The 24,389-nt window shown below is 41.2% G+C and overlaps 1 protein-coding gene across 1 annotated transcript in view; it reads right to left on the bottom strand.

Moving 5' to 3' along the window:
* Positions 1-23,778, bottom strand: part of WDR26 (WD repeat domain 26) — a 31,836-nt gene extending 8,058 nt beyond the window's left edge. The window contains exons 1-12 of the mRNA XM_066546218.1: positions 23,362-23,778; positions 21,755-21,854; positions 21,582-21,638; positions 14,982-15,118; positions 14,304-14,401; positions 13,323-13,479; positions 8,644-8,782; positions 5,036-5,176; positions 3,639-3,758; positions 2,660-2,805; positions 2,093-2,171; positions 1,395-1,524 (exon numbers count right to left, since the gene is read on the bottom strand). Of these exons, the coding sequence (XP_066402315.1) occupies positions 1,395-1,524; positions 2,093-2,171; positions 2,660-2,805; positions 3,639-3,758; positions 5,036-5,176; positions 8,644-8,782; positions 13,323-13,479; positions 14,304-14,401; positions 14,982-15,118; positions 21,582-21,638; positions 21,755-21,854; positions 23,362-23,720 (1,663 nt within the window). The 5' untranslated portion in view covers positions 23,721-23,778. The remainder of the gene's footprint in view (positions 1-1,394; positions 1,525-2,092; positions 2,172-2,659; positions 2,806-3,638; positions 3,759-5,035; positions 5,177-8,643; positions 8,783-13,322; positions 13,480-14,303; positions 14,402-14,981; positions 15,119-21,581; positions 21,639-21,754; positions 21,855-23,361) is intronic.
* Between the last annotated feature and the right edge of the window lie 611 nt (positions 23,779-24,389).

Genomic DNA, 24,389 nt, shown 5'->3' with positions numbered 1-24,389 from the left:
GGGACTGCACATCCATGCCACTCACCAAACAACACAATTCACACATAGACACACAAGCCTCTGCTCTGCCAGGTAACCAAAGCCTAAAGACAAACCAGTACTTTGGTCTGGAAAAAACAAGATAGCTACTTCAAGGCAGCAGTCAATTCCCCTCTGAGACAGACCTCTATTTTCTTCCTTTGGATGCAATTGCCAGGAAAACCCCTACCTAACGTGACAAGATGTTTTAGGAAGTTATGACAATGTGATCAATTACTTTTTAAAGCCAGCTATGAGAATGTGACCTGTTGTTATTGTTCACTTCTCTTTTAAAAAGAGTCTCAATAGCCACATTTACACAAAGGTGACAGCTTCAGACAGTTCAAATCTAAGAACCCATCAGTTCCTTACAACCAGTTTCAGTGGTTTTTAAACAACAAAAGTCAAACTGGGGGACAAAAATGACTGGTACACTGTAGTATCTATACCTGCACAGTTATGGCTAAATCCTGAACTTCCAGGCACTAGGGTCTCAAACAAAGAAGCTTGTCCAGCCATGGGAAAAGATTCACACTGGATTGGAGGACTGGAGGTGCTGTCCTTCAGACATATTCCACTGGATATAGTCAGAGAGTGAAACTTGATTTTATTTTAGATATATTTCGTATTTTCCAAAAAGAGAGTAGGAAATGCCTTGGCCAATCTTGTTTCCTAAGAACTGTGAGTTACACAGTAGTCACAGTAATTTGTTTACATATTACAAGTGTAATTTTTGGCCCTGCATAAGCTTGAATTCAAAGTGACCTCCATGGCAGGTGATGGCACTGCACCAGTGACAAAACCAAACCAATTCAACACATAAGCTTTTAACAATTTCTACTCTTGCCACAGACAGCTGTATAAAAACATACTTCAAAGCCTTTAATCACCAAGAAACTCTACCAGATTACGTCAACAACTGCCTAATTTGAGACTACTCTGTCTGTAATTAAAATGATTCTATGGAAATTAAAATAACCTCACCACACCTGTATCTTCAACAGGCAAATGAAGCTGTTATTCCCCAGAAGTACATTTTACTCAAACCAGAAGTCTAAATATCACACCACAAAAAAAAAAAATCCTCAAGAACACCCCACCCACTTCTAATTAAAACTGTGCAGATGCTTTTGCTGTAGAGGAGGAACACAAAAGAGTCAATTATGTGTTCTACCTCTGCCATCCTCTCAGAAGATTCTGTCTGCCAGCCCACAATTACTTCTTGAAGTATGCCACAATCCTAGCAAGCCTCAAATTTATTTCATGAGCCACTTGGTTTGCTTTTATAATGTTGTTGTTAGCAACTGTCATCTATAAGATGAAGGTATAGGAAGGATACAGTGTTCCAGTTTTCTGCCCAAAGAGAATGGTGTTACCTTCACTGCCACTCGCAATGAAATCTTCATTATGACCTCCAAAACACGAGTGAATTGTGTAAAATCCTTGTGTAACACCTTGATACTTTCTCACTAAAACTCTGTCTTGTAAGTCCCATAAGTGAACTCCCTGGAAATAAGAAATTTAAAGAATGTTATTTTATCATTAAGTATTATTAATGGCATTCTTCTGAACAATGACAAAAAATTACACCTGGAAGTGCACTACTTTAGAGCCCACTTCAGTACTGTTGGTAGATGAAAAGAGTAAAGATGTATCCAATTACTCAACTCAACTTTCACTGTAGGTCCTTGCCACTCTGAAAGCTTTATTTTTACCCAAGGTTTCAAAAGCAGAAATAGATAAATAAAATCTGTGCCCCAGACATGTAAAGTGCCACAGTTCTTGCTGTATCTGGCTTCTCAAAGCAACAGCCAGATAATAACATTTAATAGTACATATTTCCCAATATGAAACTCTTGGCTATAAATCAGTCAAAAAAAATCAGGTCTCAAGAACAGGATTGCCTTCTTGTCAGATAATAATTCCATGCTGTATTTATGAATATTAAAGCCTTCATATTACACAATATACAACTAGTTAATATCAAACATTCCAACTCACATCAAAGTATTTAAAAACAGGTAGCAGTTGCAAGAAGATTTATTTCCATTTCCTTTCAACATCCCCAACTCACCTGAGTTGCTACATTTAACAAAGCTAAACGGCCATTTTTTGAAATAGTAAACGACATAATAGGGTGATCCTCTTGTACTCTGAAATGATAACACATGAGAGTCAAAATAAGCAGACAATGATGAACACCAAAACAACAGGCATGTCCTGTCTCTGCAGTATGATCAGGGAAAAACAGTTCCAAAACTGAAATAAGCTATGACTCTAGAAACCAGCATAAGCCAGGTCTGCAATACTTGTTTATAGTGAAGCCAAACACCGAGACCAAACGGGACTCCAGACCTCAACTCCTAAATTCAAGGCAGAATCTACCAAAATATGTCAGGAATTGAGAGGACTACAAGTACTCCCAATGACAGAAAGAAATGCCAAAACATCCACCAGAAACTTACTCCAGTGCTCAGGAAGTTATTACCAATATTTGATCAATTGCTGCTCGCTGATACTTGCTCACTAATTCTTGTCCCATCTTTTAATATTGAGAACATTTAACAACCTGTTTCCCATCCTGTCCCCCACAACTGCCACTAGGAAGCAGGAATTCAGAACCAAAGAGAGAGGCAGTTACATGTTCCTGTCTGTGAGATCCTCGAAGTTGTAGCCCCGAATTCGCTGGTGTGTGTCCGACGCTAGAACAGTTTTCCCATCACTCAAGCACCAAAGGCATTGTACTCTCACCCCTTCCCAGGAGTCAAGGAGATTACCATCTAAATCCTGAGCAGAAGGGAAAAAAAAACCAACAAACATTCAACCATTAGTCTCAGGTTTTTGAGGAGCTGTGACACAAATAAAAATGTCTTTCCCTTTCTAGTCAGACAATTGATACAGAAAGGAATCTTACCCTTTACAAGGTAGGACCTAAAGAATTAGGAGTTGGTTGTCTTAACCAAGGGCTTTTGTAGAAATCCACCCCTGAGAGCAGAGAATCCCTTCTGTCACTTGCTCATGCCACCTGCACCCCATCACTGAGCTGACCTTCACAGTGAGGTCTGCATACCACATTATTATTATTATTATTATTATTATTATTATTATTATTATTATTATTATTATTATTATTATTATTATTATTATTATTATTATTATTATTATTATTATTCTGGGAACGAGTTGAAAAAAATAATCAAGAATGTGGTGAAACTGTGGACCACCACCCCAAACCAGCTCTAGTCAAGTAATCAGGGTTTCACATCTATTTTCACTAAGCAAAGACTGCATGCAAAAACTAAGAAAGATGTAGTCAAAATTCTGTGGAATAAAAACACTTGTGGGCAAAGGTACTGCTTTTTATTAATGTTTTTTTTCTGAAGCAGCTAAGAAAAAAAATTCCAGACCACAAATCCTCCTTGAGGCAGGTCAAAGACGCTCAAACCCTTCAAACTGCTCCATACAGAAGTGCTGCTGAAATATCTGCATTAATGTATTGCTTCTTTGAATTGCAAAGGATCAGAACCTTTAGTGTACACAAACACAAAACCCATAAAAGCATTGACCAAGCTTTTCAATTCCTTGCTCTGCTTTCACAGGGACAGCTGCAGAGCACTTACACACTGATAGAACTGTCCACGCTGCCCTCCCGTTACAAAACGCTTCCCATCAGGATTCCAGGCCACACTTGTTAAACTGTCTTCATGAGACTGGCTCATCTTTGTCCTCAGCTCCCCAGTCTGGAAAATAAACAAAGGCAGCAGGGCCTTACACCAGAACCCTTTCCCAAAAAGGCACTGGTAATTTTATCTGTCAACAATAGTTTGGAGGTGCATATATTTATTAAAAAGAAAGACATACTTATGAATAATGCAATGGAAAGGCAGAACTACTTTAGCATATCCAGTGAATTTGGACTTGATTCAGGACAATTTCTTTTGTCTCTCAGATCAAGAGAGATGGAATAGTTGGTGTGTCAGACAGCTAAAAGATTTTGAGTGGAATGAAAAGAAATCATAGGAACAAGCGAAGAGAGTGACAAGCACTATCAAATGAAAAAAACCCAAAACACTCAAAGAAAGGAGGCAGGGAGAGACTAGAAGAAAAGAGGTGACAAAATATATTTTAGTAAGAAGTTAGGAATATCACAGTAGTTAGAATGTTTTCCTCCTTGAGCTGAAGATCTCCATGCCAAAATTTATCTTTCATGCCTATAAAGCCACTGTTTCACAAGACAGAACACCAATGAGTGGCACTGTCAGCAGCACTCCTCACTGAGCCAATTTAGTCAATTAAACAGAAGAAAAGTGTTCCAAGGGTGAAGAAAGGCAACGTTTTTGTTTTAGGAAACTACATTAGTTCAGAGTCCAAGGCAGCACAAGGAAGTCTATACAGCTCTCAGCTGAGGCAAGGGAAGCTTTTATATCAACTCAAGTGCCCATAAAATTCAACAGCAGAAAGTGATTTTCAAATTCATGGAGGGAATGGCAAAATGCCCAAGTGCCTGATGGAAAAATGAAGTTCTGAAATCATGAATTGAAGCCTCTTTCACTGACATCACTGGGAGGGTTACATAAAGCAGAAGTTTGCATCTTTTACTTTTCTTACTTGCTAAAATCATCAACGAGCAACTGCTTACTTCTTCCCTTCAGTGATACTTCTGCCCTCTGCTTCTCTTGATTCATTTGCTGTCCTTCTCTTCAGGAGCTCTGACATCCTATGCATTTATGCCATCCCTTCTCAGAAATGATAGTAACCACCCACACAAGAATTGCTGCACAATCCCAGACACTTAAGACTTGAACTCCAATTTCAGTTCTGTCCAAAGTGCAAAGAGCATTTGCAAGCTGCCATAATTATTTTTTCAAATTGAGAGGAGGGCAGCGAGATCAGCAGCTCTTCTTTACACTCCCACCTGTGGCACAAGGCCGCAGCGATTCCTTCTTTCAGGAAGGGATTTAGAGATCGAAACAAAAGCAGCACAAAGTTTTCTTTTTCACTCTCAGCCACCACTTACTTGTACATTCCAGAGCCAAAGCTCAGAACAATCATCTGGGCCACAGGCAACAAGGTAGTTGTCATCCGGACTCCAGGCAATGTAGGAGACGCCGTACGCGTGACCTTCTAACGTCTTAAGGAGTTTTAGCTGGTGAGTGTCCTGGAACAAGAGAGGTGTTCTTGAGACACTGCAAATCAACTCCCACCACATTGCACACTTCCACAGCATCCATCTACAGCATGAGAGCTTTGACAGTTTACAGGGCCAGAAAATGAAAGCTCTTAACTTCAACCTTCAAAATAAGAACACTCAGAGGTATTTTTGTTCCAGTGTTCTGTGATTCTGACCATAAAACTCAAGAAATACCACTGAGTACAAAGTTTTACATTACATTACACTTGCCTTAGTACAGAAGATTTCTGTAGAGTCAAGTTTTTCTACATCTACTGGAATATGAAAGTACTATCATCTGTATTTTACAGAATTAAGTTACTTTCTGAAAAGTAAAGACATGTTGGAAACCTGTTCTGGTTAAACAGAGAACCAAAATCTTCACAGCTGCTGACAGGGGAAAACCTTGAAGTGCCAATATTTTTATAAACTTGCATGTATCTTGTGTGTGCTGCTCAAGGAAGGAGACTTACAGAAAGATATTTTTAAAATCTTCCTTGAGAGGTGCTCTTATTTCAGAAGCATTGCCTACAGCAAGCTGTTTTCTGCCAGATTTAGTGAATGAAGCATACTTGGCACATGCAGCCTCTTGTATCATCTCTATATTACAACTGTTTTACTGCTGCCTCGTCAGAGGAACTTGACTTTTCAAGAAGCTTGTAAAAATAAATAGTACAGCTAGATACTGTGAAACAACCCACACATTGGCTTCCCAAATACAGAAACATGCTTCAGTACAGTATTAGCACTGATTCTTGGGAACAGCATATACACAAGCAGAACAGAGCTTGTTAAAACACTGACAATAATTATCTGAAGCCTCTTGGAAAGGGCAATCAAATTGTCCTCCCTCTACCCACCCTCCCCTGTTTTTTCCAAGCATGGCAGATGCTTATATCTCCACTTTTTTTTTTTTTCCAAAAAGCGTAACTAATTTGAAATTCTAGCTTGATTTCTCTAATTGTCCCTTCTCTCTTTTTTTCAGTATTAATCAACAGAGCACTTCTTGATTCTGAAGAGAAAGACCAGGGGAAGAGTGACACACAGGATCATTTCCTGGGATCAGCTCTGAGGGATTTGGTGACTCTCAGCCAGCCTGCAACACTGGAGGTTCTGCTGGCTAGAAAAAGTAAATTCCTCAAAAGAAAGTGAGCTAAAAATAAGAGTGCAGAGAAAGAGGGGCAAATGAATGGACCTCCTCAAGACCCCTTTCCCATTCTAATCATTATTCCTGGACTGCATTAGACACTGCTGTGTCTGTAGTTAAAGTGATTTTCAAGGAAATTGAGTCATGTCTGACATCATCTCACATCCTGGAGCTTGTCTAGAACAGACACTTTTTTTTACAACAGGATTAAAGTAGCCTGTCACTTCAGCATATTTGAAACTCATGAGGAACAAGATACATAAGATATTTCTCTTCTAATGATAGCACTCTGGGGCTGTTACTATCTTCCATACTGCTCTCATACTTCTCCCCAAATACCATAAAGCTGCCATACCATGCTCTAAAACAGCAGGCAGTGGTATTTCAGGCAAACATCTCCAAATGTAGTCAACCTGCCTCCCACCCACCACCAAAAGAAATCTGAGCACTTCTATCCCTTACACGCAGCTTTCCAAAATTTCGTTGTGTATGACAAGCAACTGTTCAGGCATCAACTCAAGTCTGCAGTAGCTGAGCTCCTTGGCTGAAACACCAAAAACCTGTCAACAGTTTTCAGAAAATGCAGAAGGGATTTTTTTAAGGAGCCTGTTAAAGGAGAACTCTTAACAAAGATGCATGTGAGACAAGGTGATGCACAGTGTGCTCATCCTTTTGTGCTCCACAGAGGTTCTGCCACACTTCCTGACAGTCAAACAATGCAGCCCACACAAACCCAGTCAACTCAAGACACTATTTAATGCTGCTGAGCCTTCCTCAGAACTTTGAAATTAGCACATGGAAATGACAACAGAAGCATAGGTTAACACAGTCTAGACATGGCTGGGTCTTAGAAAAGAGTAAGAAATTCAAGGTATGAAAGTAAGAAAATACATTGGAGCAGTGTCCTTACACTTCAAGAGGGGCAATGAAGAAAGAAAGGGAGAAATGAAGGATTCTCACACATGTTAAGTGTGTGTGGAAAAATCAAATGCTGTTCATTTAAAACAGGGCTCTCCCACCACTTGCCCAGACATTGCTGGATGTTTGTTTCCATGTAGTTTATGCAAACAGATTAGAATAATTCTGTATACCTAAAGCCTTGAAAATCACTTTAAATTTATGGGTCAAAAGACCTTGTCAACTGCTACAGGAAATGTGAGAAGCATGTTCTGGCAAACATGAATCACTTGATGTGGCCTAATGCTATTTAAGTATCCACCTGCTTGAAAGCATTGCAATTTTTTTAAAGCACCCAAAAAAGGAGACAAACCAATAAAACTCTACAAAACCACTTTCCCACTAACTATTTTTTAGAGATTTTTATTCTTTGGCAACTCTTGGTCAAAAGGCTTAGCTTAAAGACTCACAAAACATTGATGTGGTTTTACTAAGCAGCTATTAACTCACAATTTACTTTAAGATGTACTAATCAAGATGTTTGGTATTAAAACCCATCGATATAGAAGGAAGATGTGAATCTACAGTCAATTGACAAGTTCACAGCAAAAAATGTTTGATCCTTAATTCACCCAAATTACTCTAAGAAAAAACCAAACCAAAACAAACAAAACCAACAAACAAAACCCAGATACTTTCCAAACTAAATAACAGAAGTCAGCTTTGCTGCTATGCAGCTCTTGGCCCACAGCACACTGGCCCCAGTAAAACACAAACCACAGCAGTCTTATGCCTGAAAGACCCATGGTGCCTGCTTTAGTTCTGGGGCTACTTAACATTTATGCACATGGAACAGGGTTTTCAAGTCCTCCCATCATTTTAACAGGAAAAAGGACTCAGATTATATGGCTTCTTAACCTGAAGTGAAAGAAAAGAAACTCAGATTCAAACCCCACTGAATACCAGTATGGAACTGCAGAAACCTTTCATTTTCCACCTCACATACCAGCCTGCAGCAGTGTGGTTAAAAAAACATAAGGATCTTATTTCTGATAAGAGTTTCACAAACATTAGCAACTTCAAAGGCTGTGTGTGTATGTTCAAGTTTATTCCCAGTCTTCAATTATTATGAAATATATGGACATATTTTCATAATCACGTCTACAAGTCAAAACAGGTTTAGATTCACCAATCAGCTTCTTTATTTATTTATATTTGTACCAATAGATATGTGTAGGAAGGATGTATGAAATATCCTACTGCTATGAGATTTACAAGACTTACATCCCAGGGAATGGGATGTAACAGGGCTACAGTACATGTCAGCCTGTCCTACAAAAATCACACCATCCTAGCAGGAGAAAGCTGAAAGGAAAGGGCAAGACAAGTTCATTCCCATTTTCACACTTACTGGATCAACCTGCCATATAATAACAGTTGTGTCCTTAGATCCTGTTGCTAATTTCGTGCCGTCGTTGGAGAATTTACAGAACCACACTTCGTTACAGTGCTCTGTGAGGATCTGCTGGGTATAGCAGGGGAACTGTTTCCTGGGAAAACAAAGGGATGCAGTCACACATTAAAAAAAAAAAATCTTACTGCTTTCTTATTAAAGTCAAGCTATTAAAAAAACCAGTCAAACAAAAACCTTATTTAAGTGCAAGGCCAGACAACTTAGAAACCCCCTCTATTAACAGCTGCTTCAAGTAAGTACAGAATGAAGTGTCTCACCTGGCAACAAGCTCACACCATTAAGTCATCATAATTAACCATAAAAACATAGAACTGTTCTTATTTCACCTACATGATCTGTTATTCTTTCATGTAACTTGGAATTAAACTGACCTCATCAGGAGTGTAACAGTTTATTACAGTATCATTTTCTACTGTATAGAAAATACTATAGCATAGGTCTCTTTGAACCATAGGTGCAATGCTTTTACTCGTGCAGTTTTTGTAGGTATCTCACTCACTTAGCTACATCTTGCTAAGAAATGATTTTTACATAGAACTTTCTTTTCCTGAATGTGACCTTGCAATAAACTAGATGTTTCTTTGCCTTTGTTTTGTCATTTTTCACCTTTGCAGAGTACCACATACAATATCTAAGCATAACTAGCAAGATACCATTGAGCTTTCAGCTTGAGCAGTTCTCCCCCACAAAATCTAAACTATTTCATAAAATGCTGAGTTTATCAAACAAAATATTACATTATAAACTACTGGAGAAGATTCAAACATTCCTCTAGAGCCAATATTTAATATTCTAGTTACACACCAAAAAAAAGCTAAACAGTCAAATTATTAAGTTAGGTGAGAACTGGAGACAAGTTTTATTTGATTTAAATCTTGCCTACAAGCTCTCAAATAAGAATTTCAGAGCTAAGATAAAATAAATGTAGGTTTTTACAGCAGATGTCTTTATTTTGAAATAATACTGCAAGAGGTACAAGTTCATTGTTCAGATGCACTAAAAGATAATCTCTAACCACAGACACATTTTCTTCAACTGCAGAGATGCTGAAGTGGTTTAGTCTTAGGCTGAGTTTTTACAGCACCCAGTGCAAGAGAGCAACACAACTCTGATGAGACACAGTGACACTAAGGGAATAATGGTGCCCTTGAATGTACAGTTGTATTTATCACTGCAGATAAACTGGCTCAAAAATACCAATCAAAAAACAACAAAAACACATCACAATTCACCCACCAAAAGCTAAATAATCCCCCCAATTAATTTAAGCAGAAAACTTACTTCCTTCACATTAATGTTTGCAAATACAGTTTGGTAGCAGCCAGGCTGACAGACACCTAACAAACTACCTCTTCCCTGAAGCTGGAAAAAGTTCTGCTTCACACAGTGTCTGTACCCCGCTCAGTGCATTTTCTTTTATTAGAAGAGGCTTCCTAGTCTGTGCTTCAGGGCTATCAAGGAGCATTGAACATCCATACAGTCTCATTTCCACTCTTATGGTAGAGAAGGATAAAATGTACATATATATATTTGTATTTGGCTTCCTTGGGTATGTCTATACTTATTTGTTTACAGAGAAACACAAGCGTGCTCTGCTCCTGCTTTCAGCTGACCAGGAACTGCCTGGTTGGCCCTGGAAGAACACTGAACCCAAGGTAAAAAAAGCCCCACCCATGAAAGAAGAGCTTGTTTCCCTTCAAGTCTAGAGGGAAGCAGGCAAGCCCTCACACAGAAATGTGCACCTACAGGAGCAGTGTTTCATTATTATTTAGCCATATTGTTAGAAATTAATGGTTTTGCTCTAAACAGCAACTTGCCCTAGGAGGTGAGGCTGCATCCATAATTCACACAAAGTACAAGGGGTTGCTGTGTCCCAGGAAAGTCTTTTCAGCACATTTCATTTCAAAATAATACTCTGTGGAACAACAGCTCTTCCATCTTAAAGCTTAAGAAAAGCAGCCAAGGTTTTGTAGGCATGAAAAGCAAGCAGGATAATGCTGGAGCACACCATTTTCATAGTAAGATACCCTCAGTTCCTAGAAGGGGTGACACAGCTATTAGGGCTGCTGCAGACACAGCCCAATACTGAATTATGCTGCTCACAACCCAGTTGGATCAGAGTCCTCCCACAAAAAGTCCTCTTCACCTAACTAGTGAAACAGAACTCAGCAAGTTTGACTTCACAGATGGCAAAGTCACATTAAATAACCTGGCTGTGGAAGGAAATAGCAGCAGTCTTGAAACAAGAAACCAGAACCAGTTGTCTTACCAGCTTCTGGTTTTGGTAATTAGATATTACTGAAGCCCAAAGACTTTTCTTGATCTTTTTTGAAGTGTTTCATTACAAATTGTTCTGTTCAGCACAAAACACCTGAATTATGTCATTCACTTACTGAGATAGAGCATCTAATAAAGTTTACTGTTGCTGTATTTACAAAAGTTCAAAACTATAGAATGAAACACTAAATAGCTATCTTTTTATTTCCTGTACATACAATGAAAGATTTATTCCTCAACAAAGAAAACAAAAAAGGCAAATGAACAAAAAACCCCAACACACCCAACTAGGCTGAAGGTTGTCAAAACCAAAAATCATCATCCCCAAGAGCATCAATTCCCCGCTATCAAAATCTCTGGCACAATCACATGAAATCCTTCACCTTCACTTCCAGTAGTGCCTCACTCTTATCAAGTGAGTTTTATAGTTAAAAATAATTTTGCTTGTCAGTGCAATTCAAGCATGCTTAACCAAAATATTGCCATAAGTCAATAAGTCTAAAAGGGATTAGTTCCAACTAAAAAAAGGGAAACTTATCAGTGTTCCATCAATTAAGTAACACAGGACTTGAACTGTCTAAGTTCTTAGACTACTGTTACTTGTGTCACCTTCATCAAAATTTGGCTTCTGGTGTCTAACTCACCTCACTATGCCCAAGCACATACAGCACACCATGAACTGGAGCCAGACCCCTGCAACAGGTAGCTACAATAGGGTGAGGACAGAAGGGAAGCCTTTCCTTGAAGTGGATTTTTGGGTACCTTTTTGGCTGAGGTTCCTGTTATTACAGTAGCCACGAGTATCTATGTATATACACAGCAAATATGCAAATTTAGGAAGTACTACTTTAGCCAAAAAAAGGAACCAACAAAACAAAAACCCAAACTTCTATGTTAGCAAATAGATTCAGGTGGGGGAAATTCAAACTCAGGTTTGTTGCATATATTGCCTTTTCTATCTGGCTCTCTGTAGCCTGGCTTCAGTAAATCAAGCTCTTCACAGTGCTCTGGAATGCTCCTTGGGATTTGATAAGTAGTATCAAATCTGTTGCACAACTGCCAATACTACTCATGGACTTGTGTAAAGGTTAAATCTCTTCTAGGCAGTCTGATTTGAAGACTCAGTTCTGAAGGAGGGAAGCCACAACATCAGTACATGATCATTTCCAATAGGTCTTAAAAAGGGCAACATTCAAATGTCTGCACAGACATCTACAACTGCTGAAACAATGCAATCAGCAAAATTGTAAGCTAAAAGACTACTTGAATATATAAAGTGCCAAAGACAGTAATTTTCAAACCTTAAGATGGCCACAGCAAAGTACTGTGGAAGCCTACATCTTTAAAAATTGACTCCAAGTAACCCAAGAATGCAAGTCAAAGCAGCTGAGTTCAGAAAACTTCTATAATCAAGTTTATCAGTTCTTAATTAACTTCCTCAGAGGAGCTAACCTTAACTGAAAACAATTCCCCTGAAAGCCCAAGTGTTAGCCTGTTACATGGACAAATATATAAGGATACCCCATACAGCCCTTATTCCCTTAATCCACCATGCACAGCACAGCAGTTTTCCATAAAAGCTACACTGAGTTTTAGGTCCTTAGCCAAGTTTTGCTGGATGAGGAAAAACTGCTCAAGTCAGCCATTTGTTAAAAACAAACATCTTCCTGTTTCATGTCTATTAGGAGTATTACATTTTGAAGGTTCAGAAGCAGCCTCCATTTTGTCACCAAAAAAAAGTTATCCAGACAGTCTAAAGAGCCAATACAAAGGTATAAGAGACAGTCAATTCTTACTACCTTACATATCTGAGAAAATAGTTCTTTTTATTATTCATGTTATATATTATGTAACTCAGAAAAACCTACTGTACATTTCTCCTCTGTCTTAACCTTTGTGTCTAAAAGCATCTGTGTCCACTCAAAGTTACAGCTGACAGTTGAGTTCATAGAACCATGCTTCAGCAGGCTTTCTACAGAGTCTGGGTAAGCAACACACCACTGAATCTCCAGTGGAAAAACACAGCAATCCTGTGTTGATGAACAAATAGACTGGAAACAAGTGGCTATGGATTAGCATAGCAGCATCTTCTTTTTACACCAATCTGATTAAAATTTTTAACCTTCAGTCTGATCCCATTACCCCACATCCAGCTACCAAAATCTCCTCTACACATCTCCTTTACTCCCCACCTCCACTGCTCATTTAGCGAGAACTGCTTTTTCCCCAGTAAAATCCTGTTAAACCGGCTCAGAGCAGCCCTCACGTTTCTGACCATCAGCTTATTTTAAAAGGCCAAGAAAAGAGTGCCCATGTCAGGAGTCAGGAAGGTTCCTTACCTACTACAAACGTGATCTATTAGCAGCGAGACAGAGTCGAGGTTGCTGTCGAGTTTGGTGTTGTGATATAGGCACCGGTCCCGTTGGAGTTCCACAGCCTGGCGCAGCAGGTTCTGTAAACGCCTCGGAGGAAGCATCACTGATGGGGGCAGGTAGGCTTCAGAGGAGTTAGGAAGAAAAAATAAACAAATGAAGAAAAAAAAGAGACTCCTCAAATGCAAGTTACAAGTAAGGGCATACTTTGATTGGAGTGGTTTTGGAAGAGATCTTAGTAAATAATAGCACGCAGCTTGTTGAATTTCAATGTACAGCTATACACCTGGAATTAGAAGCATGAATTTGTGGGAAGCAGAGCTGTATGCAAGGTATTTGTTGTTCTAGAGTGCATTCTCCTGGCCAACAAGCACCATTTACACAAGCAAACTCAAAACTCAGTATTTTACAAAATCTACAATGTTGCATAACAACACCATCAGCTGGGTTCCTTTAGGGAATTCTCTATCAGCACTATGAAAATAAAGAATACCATGGGTTTTATACCTTTGGTCCAGAGTATTACAACAGCCACAAGAGAGAGGAGAAACCCATAATTCAGAGCAAAGTATGAGACCACTATCAACCAGCACCAGTATCACTACAGGTTATAGGCCACACTTAGTTTCCTCCACTCACTGTGGCTGGCATTTATGACACACACACACACACACACCCCTACCTAAACCACACATTTAATCACCAAGGTATATCACTACTGCATGCAGCAGAGCTAAGAAGTAACAGTTCTTATTACAAACAGTTTATCAGAGACAGCAAAAGCTAAAGTACAGAAGACCAAAGGGTAAAGGCACCTAAAGGTATCCCCATGAACCAAGAAATACAAAAATCCAACCAACCAAAAAACACAGTCAGCTCCCTGGGATGTGTAAGTTATACTGGACTTAACAGAGATGAGAAGAAATTCTAAACACTAGAACATCTTACTCTGGAGTTTGTCCAAAAGTTTAGATCTGGAAGCTGTTCCTTTCCCTTCCCACTCTGCTTTTGCACGCAAGTCTTCTGCATGGCTACACATCAGGTACCTGTTTCAAAAGGGCACATACACCAACAGACCAAGACTTTTTGGAATCATTCTTTTCACTTTTAAGCATGATACAGATCATAACATTTTTAACAAACTGGGAACAGGTAAGTTAAGCTTGAGACCAACAGGGAAAAAGGCAGGGAACTATTTCACACAAACACACGTCTTCTGAACAAATGTCTGCAAACTGCCCATACAAAAAGAAAACAAAGCACAAGCAATTTTAGGATGGTAGAATCGTCTTATTTTCATCTAAGAACAAACCAGATTATACTCAGTTAAATTTTAAGGTAACTGGCTAATAATTCTCAAGATCAGAAAACCATACATATGTATTAATTTGGGTTCTAGTAGCAATAAAAGTTATTCATCATCAGGTTGTTTTCAAGCATCTGAAACAAAATACTGCCTACTGAACAGCATTCTTTACTCAGCATTTTATCACATCTCAGTACAGCTTATTATCCACCAGGATAGTAGCTTTAATACAGCTTGAGTCTTCACAACATCAGCTATCAAAAGCTACAGAATTCCTTCAAAAACATCTCTGCAAGAGCTCTCAAAGTGCAAACACTTACCCACTGAGGACATGAATGCGTTCTGTGTTATATTTCAGAGGCGTCAGTTCACAGCGTAGAACCTGAAGTGCCTCCAGGACCTTGCCATCCTCCAGGTATTCCAGGTACTTCTGCTGCAGCAGCAAAAACTTCATCCTCTGACATGACAGAAAGCAGCAGTCAGGGGAAAAAGGTTGACTGAAGTTTCAGAAAACGTTTGAGCCTAAACAGAACAGTAGAAACCATTCTACTATGCCCTTCAGAAAGACAGCTCTAAGTAATGTTTCATTACTCAACTTCTTTTGTTGGCTTGTCAACAACATTGCAGCAATTAAGCTATCCATTAATTTCTTCCCTGCCTGATGGGGCTTCAAGTAGTTCCTATCTCATTCCTCAGATCTCCCCTGCAATTGTTCCCATTTTCACCTGCTCTCTCTTTAGTCATCATCTTTCAAACCCTGCATTACTCAGGTTTTCCAGTGAAACATTCTATCAACAAAAGGGCCCCAAATCAGCTACTCACATATTCAAGACTGCATGACAGCACAGAACACAACAGGGCAACTCATCAAATTCTCACACTGCTTACATAGGTGTTGACACAAATTGTTTGCATAGCTCCATAACATATAACAGTAACAAACTGAAACTGCCTGAGGTTTTGGGGGTGTTTTGTAGTTCCATGTTTACTTGTTTTCCTTGGGTGCTGTTTTCAGGATTACAGAAAAACCCATTTCCTATATTTAGGAGTCACTTCCAACACTCTGAATTAAGTGCTGTCATTTCATAGTGTTCCTTTCACAGTTTTTGGTTGTTTTCTTAAAAAAAAAATCAAGCCTGCTATTCTAACAAATATCTGTGGGTAAAAAAAAAAAAATTAGGCATTAAGTTACTGCATTAAGATTTTTAATAGTAATTTAGTACAAACACAGTTTGGTTGTTTCTGGATGAAATCAAGTATCCTGTGTTTGCACACATTCTTTGCTGCTACCAGAAATGACAGGTTTAGTCCACAAAACTCACCAGGTTGAAGAGGAAAATGAGGAAAATATTCATGCTTAGACAAACTGGTAAGACATACAGGCTGGAGATAAAGTGCAACAAACCAAATTTGCTTTCCTAATGAATACACCACCAGTTCCATCACCAGTTTCCTTTGCTTTCATCAGACCTCAGGCACCTCACTATTTTCATGCTCATATTTGGTCAATGTTTACTTCGTTTCAAACACACTGCCAGCCTCCTTAAGTAGAGGGATAATGGGGAAGTTTAAGATGTTCCTGTCCTATTAAAGCTCACATGAAAGTTTAAGGCTCCCTAGATGTTAAATTCAAAGTTAAAACATAAAGCACTTTCATTTCCAGAGACACTCAGTTCTTCAAAAGAATGAAGTTTCCACATACAGTGCTATTAACTTACCACACAGCTTTGTGAAGCATAAAACATGACACAGTAAAGATGATTTATGTTCAAATTGTCTGTAGTGCTCTGCTGTCCTGTATCTGACAGGCAAACCTGTATTGCACTCCCAATCCAGCTCTTTAGTTTATTTGAATTTGGAATTATTACACCATTACTGTACAGTTCTTCCAGGTGAGACAACTTTTTTCGATGTTCTGACATGTGAAAAACCAAATGAAAGATATCCCAATTATTTACAAGCCCAGTGCTTGGCTCCATGCAGCAGGCCAGCAGACCCCACGCTGTTTGCGTATACACCAGCAGCAGGAGGGATAAGAACTTCCTCCACCAGCTGTGCACATGCTCTCCAGGATACATGGAAATGCCCAGGTAGCAGACACACACCATATTTCACTGCTTTTGGTCACCTCACACTGATGACCACCACCAGATCAAAAACAGGCTGATATTTATTTGTAATAAAAACTGTAATCCCTCCCTATCTTCCTTCTCCATCCACTGCACATAATATTTAATTTATATTTCCATTAAATGTGATAACCTACCTTTTCTCCCTCCTTACTTTCAGGACTTGGAACATTAATTTCATTTTGTCAGAGGAAAAAGTAAAAACAGCAGAAAAACCCTATAATATGGGTTTTACAACATCAGTCTCAGCAATTCCATGAAGCATTACAGGAATACCACTCAGAATGCTGCTGCCAAAGAGGTGTAATCTCAGTTCTAGGCTAGAAAGTATGGCTTAAAAAAAAAAGAGGCCATCAGTGCCATGTGTGACTTAGGCATATTAGGAATATAAAGGCCCCCAGAAAAACAAAGTATTATACATTTCATGCAGCAATCTAGTGTTCCCATAATGGAGAATTAGAGTAAGAGATAAGCAACTTGAAATAGTAACTTATCGACAGCAGAGGGCAGGGACTAAAGTCTTGATGGGGAAATTAAATTGAATTACTAAGCTATTTTGATAACTGCTCCAAAACTTGCCCTACAGCATACTCAAACAATGGCATGAATTTCCTTGAAGCAAGAGTCACACTCCAGTAATATTACATTGCAGGTCATTTTTAACATTGGGACACTCACTGTCTCCTACTTCTTATTTTTGTGCAATTACTGACTTTGCTGGCAAATAAATTTCTCTCAACTCCTTTACACTCTCCTAATAGTACTTCTAATTTCTTCCAACACCACCTTCTACAAAATCCAATACCATTTTGGGTACACCATCTCTTTTAGAGCCCAAACAACCTCTTTTAGAAGGAATGAGAACTGTTTAAAGTATGGCAAAAGCACAAACTCTGCTGATTAAGTAGCTTATTCTTTCTCCATTTGTTTTTTAGGTGCCTTACAAAGAAGGGAAATCAAAATAACCATAATGAAAACCATACCAAAGTAACACAAGCGCCAGGGATTTGTTATCATCTCAGTGTTCTCAGCAAAGGAAATTCAACATCATCACACTCATGGCTGCTGAACAATTCAAAATTCAGACACCATCATTGCTTAGCTTATAGCCAAGATTCCTCACCCTGATGGAGCCCTGGAAAAGTCCAATCCAAGTGTCAGCACTGCAGTCTGCCTGGCTTTGTTCAGTTATTGTACCTCATCCTGTCTCTCACCTCTACAGAAAGGATGAGGATAAAGTGCATTACTTTGTTGTTTCTACAAGCTATTATTGAAGTGCAAATTGAACTCGGATAACCCTGGGGCAAAACTAAGAGTTAAGAGATTTACAGGATTTTGTTTGTTTGTTTCAATGTATGCACTATTAGCATTTTTCTTTCTTCAAATTACAGCCTTGGATTACTAACATGAATGCTTAGTACTGCACTCCTTCCTTGTCCTAATTGTTAGTAGGAAAGCTTCTTCCAGAATCCTAAATTCTAGAAAGTCTGGCAGGTACCTTAACTCACCATCACTGCACACCCAAAGGTGAAAACCTCAGCAAACAAAGCTGTGAAAGGAACAGGACAAGCATACTGCCAGCCACAGGCAAGAAATTGGGCCATTCTGATCAGTAACTGTAAGCAGCAGTGAATCTTCAGAAGTTTAATGAACAAAATGCAAAATAAACTAATTTTATGTCTAGATTTTGGTGTTATTTTCAACCTGTGTATCTTATTGATAACTCCACAAGAGTTTTATTAACGTACTAGGAGTCCAAAATAAGTAAACATTGCTGAAACAACTGCTCTTTGAAATTAAATAAGTAACTAAAATACATGGTGAAATTATCAGCAGATGTTTCAAAACAAACTCAACACAGTAGCCATCTCTACTTACAGCCTGCAGAACTAAGACCTCAGTTTTCTTCATCCTGTAGTCTTTTACTGTGACAGTTTTGTAAAACACTGATGAAAGCACTTAAAAACAATCCAAAACTTAAATGCCCTGATATGTAAAGGGCAGAAAGCATTGTGCTCTACAGAATTCAGCAAGGAATTTAATGAGGCTTCAACCACACCAAGTCCTACCACACAGGGAGTAATTAACTCCACTAGGGAACTGCCCTTAATGCTGGTAGCAAGAGGGACACCACACAGGCAGGTGGAGCACTTTACTCAAATGATAATATTTAACTCACTTTTTAGATTGTATTGCCTGCTGCAGGCTGTATACCTCTGGAATAAGTAAAGAGAACAATGTGAAGGTATTTTCTAGATGACTGTAGAGGAATAATCCCAAAGTTTCTTCCTAGGTGGAATTAAGTACCCAAGACAGATGCCATCACATGCTTGAGTAGCCCCAAAGTAAGCAAAACCTCAGGCTGGCTTGAAGTTGGTGTTTTCTAACTGTTGCTGAAGGAAAAACATCATGCTTGATTCAATTATAAAGCTTTCCTACAGATTTTCTAAGACAGCTGTATCTGATATGCAGGAAAAGCAAACATGACTAATCCCATACTGTACAGCACTCAGCTGTGTTAACACAAATAGAAATAGCAAACTGTCCTGTGTGCTGCCACACCCTCCTTCCCCCCATATCAACACACTGCATCAAAGCTTTAAAAATTGACATCAGCCCCTTCATATTCAGTGTCTTCACCCACAGAACTGAAAGCACTTTGCAGAAATCAGGAAATTGAACACAAGTAGGATTTTTTGAATACATATGCATCTCCCTTCACTGACCAGACATTTCAAGAGCAACTATGTATCCTGGTTATTTTGTCCAGGTCATATTAACTCTAAGAAAAAAAAAAAAACCAACAAAAAACAGAACAAACCCACCCAAACCACAAACCAAAAACAAACCACAGAACACACACCCTACTTAGTTAAATACTCCCTGTGTCATCTAAATTTTTAGGCACCCATTCTTCTTGTATGTACACATTTTTAAAACATCTAGTCACATAGTGTGAGTCACAAGTCAGGAAACTCAAAATCCAATTTTCTATTTTTAAAGAGCTACCTGCAGCAGCACCTTGTTTGGACTTTTCCTGATCAAGATATTTATCACCTTCATTAGCTCTGACTTTTCTGCAGTGGGGAATACCTACAGAGCATAAAGCATCCCTCCTTACCTGTCATGACCTTTCTCTAACTTCCCACCCAGAACCTCTACCACGTGCACAAAAGCTGGACAGGGAGGGAGGAGGAGACTCCATGCACACAAGCTCAACTTATCCTTGCAAATAATGCTGTCCTACACATGTAAGATATTCAAAACTGCTACCTGTTTTAAATTATATCAAGCTAATATAAAGGAGATCAACTTGAAAAAGAAAACAGTTAATATTGGTTCAGGTAAAGTTCAGTTTAAACCAAGTGTTTTTACTGCACCAAGCTTTATGGAACCAGTTAAGATATCAGTATTAGAGAATGGTCTTGGAGCCCTTCAGAACAACAGAAGGAAAACATTCTTTTTTCTCAACCTGAGGTCTCCAAAGACTACAATGTTGAAAACTCAATTAAATCTCTTGACTCACTAACACGCAAAACATTTTAATACTACAGACAAACTTTATAACTTCAGAAGTCAAAAATGTGAGAAAATTTGTTTCAAATGACCATTGATATTCCAATATAGCAGTTCCATACTTTCAGGCTGCACAAACTGTTGAAAGCTGCATGCAATATTCTCAACTCCTTCAGGTCTTTGACAAAAGAGAAAGTGAACTACTGGTCAGTCTAATTAAGAGGTGCTACGCTTTAACCAAACTAATAGAACCAAATGTAAACTTCTGTCAAGTACCCTCTGATGTTTTGTTAAACATCTGTTTTTCCTACTTCATTTCCTGTTCTCTCTTTCTCTCCCTCCCCCACCAGACAGGAAATTGTCTTGACAACAAATGAATCAGCTAGAAGTGGAACTAAGCAGCCATCAGCTGATTCCTCATTGTTTACAGTCACAGACACTTCAAAAAGCCTTGATACAGTTTGCTTCCTAAGTGACCATAGCTGTTGTAGCTTCATCTCATTAAAATAAACGTTTTACAACAAGAGAACAAGCTCTTTGAAGAGCTAAGTGATGATTTATATCTTGAGATCCAAAAATCAAAACAAGGAACACTTTACTCAGAGCAACTGAAATCATAACAACACATTGTAGTGTCAAGTCACAGGATCCACCAACCTTCTATTTCTAGGTTCATCTTTTTTTTTTTTTAAAAGCCACCCAAAGAGAAAAAGCTCTAAATAAAATCCCAAACAGCAATACAAATGCATTTGCTCTTTAAAAGCCATCTGGAAAAGCAACAGTATTGTTCATGGTCTATAGCAGCCTCTATATTCTTGTAATGTCCTATTATAATGCCAACTCCACATTAGTATTAGTGCATTTTATTTCTAAACTTCTCTTCCCTCAAGAAAACCTAACTCCTATAAACACAGAGATTGTGAGAAGTATTTCAAGGTTGAAATTAGTATTCAACATAGGCAGTTTCTACAGAAACTGACCTATTTTAGGACTGTGACAGGATTTATATTTTATCAGTTAGGTACATTTAATAGAGTTTTAACATTCAGTACACCCAATCTTAGCCTCAATACTTTTGGGCTGCCTATCTCACATTCTACAACAGAATAAAAAAAGGTTCAGATTAGTATGACGTTTGAGATAGCATGCAAGCAGCTTAAGGTAAACAAAAAAGAGAAAACAAGAACTATGGACAACCAACTCCATAGTGAAAGATTACACCACTACAATTAGTCCAACTACACAGCTCTGAAAGAGTTCAAGTGTGCCTCTTACCACAATTGCATGCGGAGAATGCACTAAGGCCTTAAGTTCATTCAGGTCGTTCTCAGCCTGCAGAAATCGGCATAAGAGAAAAAAAAATATATAAGGAGGATGAATTTTGAATTGTCTCATAGATACTATAAATTTCAACAGTGGTTAATACAGTCCTATAAGCCCTACGTTACCTTATCCCATTCTCCTTCCATGACATGATTGCGGAATTTGGTAGCTGAAGGATGTTCTAAACGACATCCTGACTCTTGCATGAGGAGATCAACAGTCTGGCTGCAGGAGAGATACAGTGTAAAAAAACCCGACCAGTTTCACCCTCACAAATACACCGCCTGCTATGATAACAGTTTACCATAAAGTAACTTTAATTAAACAAGAAAACGATGACCAGATTCAGATGCTCGTTCAAGAAGGTGATCTCAGTTGCCTGAGACACGTAAAAAGCTACCTCTACCTAAAGCAAGTTGTCAAGGAGCTTGAAAGCTTTGCTGAAGTACCATAAAGTATGTGACTTACCAGCCACCACAAACAGCCAGCCCTGCACAGAAGATAAACTTCATGAAGGAAGATACACTCTAGAAAGCTGTGAGCTACTGGCTGCCATCCCCTGCCCCCTCCCTACCTCCCACCTAAAGGAACAAGGAGAGCTACAACATCTGCCACAGGCCTAATTTTTTCTTCTTCATCACTTCTTAAAAGAGTGGCTCCTTAAAAAAAAATAAACAAACTCAGGAACCTGTAGCCCTCCCCCTTTTATACTAAAAATAGCTTATTTACTGTGGTGTCATCTATGAATAGTCACGAGTTGTCTGCTGCTGTAAACTTGCCTCTTGTGTCAGAGGCAATTTATTTTATGGAATATGTTCTTTATAGCTGACCCATTCTGCAGCGTTTTGAAGACTTCTTTTGTGGCTACATAAGCGCTTCGCAGGACTTCTCTACCCTCCTTCCAAAATGATGACATACTGGCTAGCTTTAGCTTCACTCACAAAGCACTATGATTAAACACTTAAGACTTCCCCTATTCCACTGGGAAATTATTTTCTCTACTCTGGTTTTAAGGAAGGGCCGACATTCTCATTTCTTGTTTACAAGTAAGATTATTAGCAAAAACGCGTGTCCAGCACAAATGTAGAGAGGCCTTCACCATTTAGAGGGCCAAAGGTTTCCAGAGTGAAACCAATCGGGCTGCTAAAGTGGCAGTTTACTTTGTGTCGCTTCCTCCGAGCTGACAAGCCAAATCTTGGAGCTCATCTGCGAAAAGCCGCCCCCCCACGCCCAGCTGCGGGCTCCATTACGTTTACCAGATAACTTCTCCCCCACTAACACATTTGTATTGATCTACCCTTATCGGTGTGCAACTCGACTTCCATATTGCCATCCCTGGCAGGGGAAGCTCCTGTCCTGTCCCTTCGCTAGACACCGGCACGGGCTTGGAAAACACAGCTCCGGCTCCATTTTTCCGGGAGCGGGCCTGCCCCACCGCCGGGCACTGCCCTCCTCTCACCCGAGACCTCCGGGCTGAGACGGGGCAGTTTTGGCCACCAAACCTCCCCCACCCCGAGCCGGGGGTCCCTTCCTCTCCCCTCCTCCCCGCTCCGGGCTGCCCATCCTCCACGGGGACCCCGCGCCGGACCCTCCCCGCGGACGGAGCGGAGGGCGGCGAGGCTGCCCCGGCCCCGGGGGGACCCTCCGGTCAGGGCGCCGCAGGAAACCAAGGAAGGAAGGAGCCCATCCCCCGCCCCGGCCGCGCTGCCCCTCGCCCACCGCGGCCACTTACTTGAGCCCCAGCCCGTGGAGGTGCTGCCCGATCAGCCGGATCACGTCCTCGTCGGACTGCGAGAGCCGCTTCTTCTTCTTCAGGGCGCTGCCGCCGCCGCCGCCCCCCAGTTCGGCGGCGGCCGGGCCGGGCCCCCCGGCGGCGGGCACCCCGTTGTTGACGCCGAGCCCGCCGGGGCTGCCGCCGCCGGGGCCGCCGCTGTTGGCCGAGGGCAGCAGCCCGTTGGCGTGGGCCAGCTGGTCACCGGCGGCCGTGCCCGCCGAGGCCTCGCCGTTCTGGGCACCCAGGCAGCCCAGCTCCGGGCCCTGCGGCGGCGGCTGCTGCTGCTGCTGGCCCCCTCCCGCCCCGTTGGCCTGCATGGCGCTGCTGGCGATGCCGCCGCTGCTGCTGTTGCCTCTGAGCGGGGCGGCGGCGGGGGCGAGCCCGGCGGGCACCGAGGGGGACTGGGACGAGGTGAGGCCTGCTCTGCCCGCGGAAGCCCCGGGCTCTCCTGCTCCCTCCGCCGCCGCCGGGGAGGCCCGGGCTTTCTTCCGCGGGGGCGGGGAGGCTCCGCCGGTGTCCGAGTCGGAGGAGGAGGAAGCGGAGGCCAGAGTTTCCTCGCCGAGAGCGGCCGTGGTGGGAAGCCGGGGGGGCGAGGAGGGGGAGGCGGCGGGGGCGAGGGGAGGCGGAGCGGGGCCCTGCGCCCGCCGGGGGTCCCGGAGGCAGCGCCGCCGCCCGCTCGGGGCTCCCTCTGGCGATGGCGGCCGCCGCTGCCCTGAGCCCCCGCCCGGCAGCCCCAGGCGCCCGGCCCGCTCCGCTCGCTGCCCGCTGGGTTTGTCTCCTCTCAGCCCAGCTGCACCTAATGGAGTCCGGGCCGGGACGTCACAGGAAATTCCTGCACTGCCCCCTACACACACTTCCGCCGCCCGGGGCCGCGGTGGGCACGGCCCCACGGCTGCCGGGGGGCGGCGGCGGGGCGGCCCCCGGCGGGGACGGGGACGGGGACGCCCCAACGGCACCGCCCGCCCGCCCGCCCGCGCGGGGTCCCG

The sequence above is a fragment of the Molothrus aeneus genome, chromosome 3, assembly GCF_037042795.1.
Source record: "Molothrus aeneus isolate 106 chromosome 3, BPBGC_Maene_1.0, whole genome shotgun sequence".
Lineage (NCBI taxonomy): Eukaryota > Metazoa > Chordata > Aves > Passeriformes > Icteridae > Molothrus > Molothrus aeneus.
The sequence above is the reverse complement of the archived record's forward strand: the minus strand, read 5'-3'. Positions and strand labels throughout refer to the sequence as shown.